The following is a 5,621-nucleotide window of genomic DNA, read 5'->3' on the forward strand; positions in this document are numbered from 1 at the left end:
GTGTGTGTGTGTGAGAGAGAGTGAGTGTGTGTGTGTGTGTGTGTGTGTGCATGTGTGTGTGTGTGCTGGGTGGAGAGAGTGTGACAGTCTCGTCTCTCATTGGCTGAGCGTCTCTCGTGCGCTGTGGCGCCGCTGACCGCTCGCGCTCTTCCTCAGTGATCTTCACCGGGCGTGTGTCGGTGTCGGTGCGCGGATGGAGGCGGCGGTGCTGAAGCCGCGGATGATGGCGGATGCTCGCGCCGAGCGGGAGGTGCAGAAGCTGCAGGAGCTCGTGAGGAGACTGGAGCGGCAGAACGAGCAGCTGCGGACTCGCGCGAGCTCCCGCTGCATCCCGAGCCTCGCGTGCCAGTATTTCCAGCCGCATCCCGCCGCGGAGGATGAGGATGAGGATGAGGATGATGGCGCCGCTGACCGCTCGCGCTCTTCCTCAGTGATCTTCACCGGGCGTGTGTCGGTGTCGGTGTCGGTGTCGGTGCGCGGATGGAGGCGGCGGTGCTGAAGCCGCGGATGATGGCGGATGCTCGCGCCGAGCGGGAGGTGCAGAAGCTGCAGGAGCTCGTGAGGAGACTGGAGCGGCAGAACGAGCAGCTGCGGACTCGCGCGAGCTCCCGCTGCATCCCGAGCCTCGCGTGCCAGTATTTCCAGCCGCATCCCGCCGCGGAGGATGAGGATGAGGATGAGGATGAGGATGAAGAGGAGCCGCGCGCGCTCCTGGACGAGCTGCTGCTGCTGGAGCTGGAGAGCGTGAGTCCGAGCGGAGAGTCTGACGAGACCTGGTGAGAGTCCTTTGTGTTATTATGAGCTCAGTCCTCATTCTGCTGTGTGCTTCAGTGCTGAAACATTTGAGTGCAACTGTTGTCTCCACACACTCACTCACTCACACTCTCACACACTCACACACACACACACACACACACACACCGCATCCCGCCGCGGAGGATGAGGATGAGGATGAGGATGAGGATGAGGATGAAGAGGAGCCGCGCGCGCTCCTGGACGAGCTGCTGCTGCTGGAGCTGGAGAGCGTGAGTCCGAGCGGAGAGTCTGACGAGACCTGGTGAGAGTCCTTTGTGTTATTATGAGCTCAGTCCTCATTCTGCTGTGTGCTTCAGTGCTGAAACATTTGAGTGCAACTGTTGTCTCCACACACTCACTCACTCACACTCTCACACACTCACACACACACACTCACACACTCACACACACACACTCTCACACACTCACACACACTCACACACTCACACACACACACTCTCACACACTCACACACACTCACACACTCACACACACACACTCTCACACACTCACACACACTCACACACTCACACACACACACTCTCACACACTCACACACACTCACACACTCACACACACACACTCTCACACACTCACACACACTCACACACTCACACACACACACTCTCACACACTCACACACACTCACACACTCACACACACACACTCTCACACACTCACACACACTCACACACTCACACACACACACTCTCACACACTCACACACACTCACACACTCACACACACACACTCTCACACACTCACACACACTCACACACTCACACACACACACTCTCACACACTCACACACACTCACACACTCACACACACACACTCTCACACACTCACACACACTCACACACTCACACACACACACTCTCACACACTCACACACACTCACACACTCACACACACACACTCTCACACACTCACACACACTCACACACTCACACACACACACTCTCACACACTCACACACACTCACACACTCACACACACACACTCTCACACACTCACACACACTCACACACTCACACACACACACACACACTCTGTCCTAGATGGTCAACAGCATGAGGAGCAGAGAAGATGACAGGTGAACCAGATTCAGAGCCCACTTCACTTATATGAGGATGTGTTTCTGGCAGGACTTCTGTCTGATTTCAGGAGTAGTTCATTATGAGCTTCCATTTGTGCCAAAAACAAGTCGACTTCTTTGTGCTGCAGACTTAAGTGTGTGTCTACAGTCACTGTGAACTTGTTGAGATCAGAATATGTTGATGTGTGTGTTCTGTTATGGGCGCTTGGTCACCATCTTTCTAAAGCTCTGAATATGATGGCAAAGCATGAAGATGAAACCCAGTGACTTTAGATTCGTTCACGTTATATAACAGAAAAATAAATGCATCTGTGAGTTTTAGAGAGAAGTCATTATTGAACTGATCTGAACATTCTGATCGTTCTCCTGGATTTTTGTGCAGTGCGTTGCAGAACAAACTTATAAAGCTTGAATCTGAACACACGACAGCACAGATGTATTGCACAAAGCAGTCTGCACTTTTTTGGCACCAACAGAACGCCATAATGAAGGGTTGCGCTCTGCTGTAGGGTTTGAGTGCTGTTCCAAGAGCCTGTGAACGTGAGCTCCAGATCCTCAACAGAAGAGCTCGTGTTTATGCTCAGGACGTTCAGTCTTTATTCTGGATTCAGAATAATTCACTGCACGGTGAAAACAGGAGCTAAACTGGGAAATTGAGTAATTAGGAAGCCGATTAATCGTCCGTCTTATTTACAATGCGTCATGGGTCAGTCATGATGAAAGCCGAATCTTGTGACTGAGGATTAGTGTCTTCTAAAAGGATTCCTCGCTGTCTGAGGAGCTGAAATCATGTTCACATCGATCTCACATGTGCAGGAAGAATCTGATTCTCGCTCCGCTCTCTCCTCAGGCTCTACGAGTCTCCCAGCTCTCGTCTGTGGTCCGGCGCCGGTCTGGACGCTCTGCAGTGGACTCGACATGTTCTGGATCAGCTGGACGCTGCACGACACTCGCTCGGCCAAAGACTGGAGTCCGGTACGTCACACCAGACCAGACCTGAGTCTGATTACTGTATGAACACACCAAAACTTCCATCAGTGCCTTCCATCCTCAGTCCCTCTTATTCATCAACCACCTTCATGTCGAGACAAACGTCCATCCGGTCGCTGAACGTTCGCAATGAGTGAATCACGTGACTTTAAAGTGAAAGAACAAGTCATCTTATAATTTACAGTAAAAATTTATTGAAAATTGACCAAAACAAATTTGAGTATTTCACTAGGTTGGTATTTATAGCCTATCTGTTAATGAAATATACAAATATACTGTACATATTTAAATTTTTTATTTAATTATTTTTACTGTAAATTTGGGTTAAATCTATAAAACCTAAAATGTGTTTTTTATGGTAAAGTTCTGGCAACCACAGCTGCTGGTCTTTTACCTTAATTTTCACAGATTGTTTGGCAGTGCATGTGAAGAGTGTTCAGTGTGAGTCTTTATCGTTCAGTGCGTTTGTGATGGACGAGGTCAGAGCGGCCGATTGAGGTCAGGAGGATTATGGGACAGATGCGCTGAGCTCCGCGTCTTAATGCGGCCCGTATATAAACACAGGAGCTCAGAATAACCAGCATTATCTTATTAACGCTGCTTCATCTAGTGTGTGAATAGTGTTAAATCAGCTAGTGCTAGTAGAGCTGGGGGCGGAGCCATCATGAATATGTAAATGAGAGAGTGTGACTGACAGCTCTGACTCTGGGATGCTTGTAATGCGTTCAGGATTTAGTCGTAAGCTTGTTACTCGGCTAAATAAACCCTGTGTCACATTCACAAAGACACCTGAGCTGGTCACAGCGTTAGCCCTTTTCTAACTAGTGCTGATGCTTGGCTCGGGCTTCGCTGCTATGTTTGGACTGTAGTCTCGGGTTAGACGAGCTGTAACCATAGCAACTGTGTTTACATGAAAGGAGTCAGCTGTTCATGCTAAGTGCTGTATAGCGTGTTATTACTGAAGCCGGGTGTTCAACAGATTCATCTCTAATGTGCATGAACATATTCAGCTGAGATATCGTGTTTGATAATGGACTGGATGAGCTTTTGCTGTCATGTGCTTATCAATATGAGGACAGACTCAAGGCTCATAGATTGTGTGTCTGTGTGTATTTGTGTGTGTATTTATGTTTGTGTGTGTGTGTGTGTGTGTGAATCCTCTCATGTGCTGAATGAATCGTTGTCTTCAGTCATCTCTTGTGTGTCTGTCTGACACTCAATGGCTGTTTGTCCCTCAAAGTTTTTTTTTTTTTACAGCATCTCAAAACTCTTCCATCACGCACACACATACACACACACAGACACACACACACAGTGGTTGGTGATGTTGTTCGTCTCTGTCTCCTTCAGTCAGTAGATGGAGGTCTACTGCTTTGAGAGATGGAGGCTTCTCCTCTCCTGCTTTTCCTCGTGCTCGTGTCGTTGGAGTTTTTCCTCTCTGCACCTCCTTTACAGCATCTCAAAACTCTTCCATCACGCACACACATACACACACACAGACACACACACACAGTGGTTGGTGATGTTGTTCGTCTCTGTCTCCTTCAGTCAGTAGATGGAGGTCTACTGCTTTGAGAGATGGAGGCTTCTCCTCTCCTGCTTTTCCTCGTGCTCGTGTCGTTGGAGTTTCTCCTCTCTGCACCTCCTCTCCCTCCTCCAAACCCTGTGCTCCCCTTCCCAGCAGCACCTCCTGTGAGAGAGCAGGTAACGCACACACACACACACACACACTCTCTCTCTCTCTCTCTCTCTCTCACACACACACACTCTCTCTCTCTCACACACACACACACTCTCTCTCTCTCTCTCTCTCTCTCACACACACACACTCTCTCTCTCTCACACACACACACACTCTCTCTCTCTCTCTCTCTCTCTCACACACACACACTCTCTCTCTCTCACACACACACACACTCTCTCTCTCTCTCTCTCTCTCTCACACACACACACTCTCTCTCTCTCACACACACACACACTCTCTCTCTCTCTCTCTCTCTCTCACACACACACACTCTCTCTCTCTCACACACACACACACTCTCTCTCTCTCTCTCTCTCTCTCACACACACACACTCTCTCTCTCTCACACACACACACACTCTCTCTCTCTCTCTCTCTCTCTCACACACACACACTCTCTCTCTCTCACACACACACACACTCACACTCTCTCACACTCTCTTACACTCACACACGCACACACACACACACACACACTCTCTCTCACATTCGCTCTCTCACACTCACACACACACAGAGCTCGTCTCATTGTTTCAGGTTAATGATGTGTTGTGTGTAGAGGAGCTCATTCTCTCCTGCAGTAGACCGTTTTGACCTCAGGATTGAATGTTGTCCGTTCACTTTTAAATGAATTAAATTCACTTGAAATGGATGTTTTGCTGAACATGCCACATGATGATTATGTTCCTCATATTTAATAAGCTCTAAGGCTGGAGAGACACTACATGACTTCTAACATCTGAACAAACTCTAGACATCACAGCGACAGGCTCAAAATATAATATGAGAGTCTGAAGCTGAAAACTCTCAGTGTGTGTCCATCAGACACTATGTGATTACTATGGTCTGATTTTCAGCAGCTAGCGTCGACCGGTCCGGATGTTCTGTGTGTCTGTGGAGTCTCGTCTTGTCCTCTCTCTGACAGAACTCACACTGACAGCACATGATCACGTCTCCATGTTACCTGCTGCTGATGTGTGGTGTGTTTGTGCT

At 48.9% G+C, this 5,621-nt stretch overlaps 2 protein-coding genes across 2 annotated transcripts in view; both read left to right on the plus strand.

Annotated features, from left to right (window-relative positions):
* The first annotated feature begins 442 nt into the window (after nucleotides 1–442).
* Nucleotides 443–4,459, plus strand: LOC107556728 (SLAIN motif-containing protein 1-like). Its single transcript, XM_016239916.1, has 4 exons — nucleotides 443–776; nucleotides 2,745–2,869; nucleotides 4,235–4,311; nucleotides 4,433–4,459. Exons 1-4 carry the CDS (start codon nucleotides 481–483, stop codon nucleotides 4,457–4,459), a joined length of 525 nt encoding a protein of 174 aa, XP_016095402.1. The 5' UTR covers nucleotides 443–480.
* Nucleotides 4,410–5,621, plus strand: part of LOC107556742 (F-box/LRR-repeat protein 3-like) — a 33,687-nt gene continuing 32,475 nt past the window's right edge. Inside the window, exon 1 of the mRNA XM_016239934.1 lies at nucleotides 4,410–4,574. Within this exon, the coding sequence (XP_016095420.1) occupies nucleotides 4,463–4,574 (112 nt within the window). The 5' untranslated portion in view covers nucleotides 4,410–4,462. The remainder of the gene's footprint in view (nucleotides 4,575–5,621) is intronic.

Source organism: Sinocyclocheilus grahami, unplaced genomic scaffold, assembly GCF_001515645.1.
Source record: "Sinocyclocheilus grahami isolate Dianchi unplaced genomic scaffold, SAMN03320097.WGS_v1.1 scaffold577.1, whole genome shotgun sequence".
NCBI lineage: Eukaryota > Metazoa > Chordata > Actinopteri > Cypriniformes > Cyprinidae > Sinocyclocheilus > Sinocyclocheilus grahami.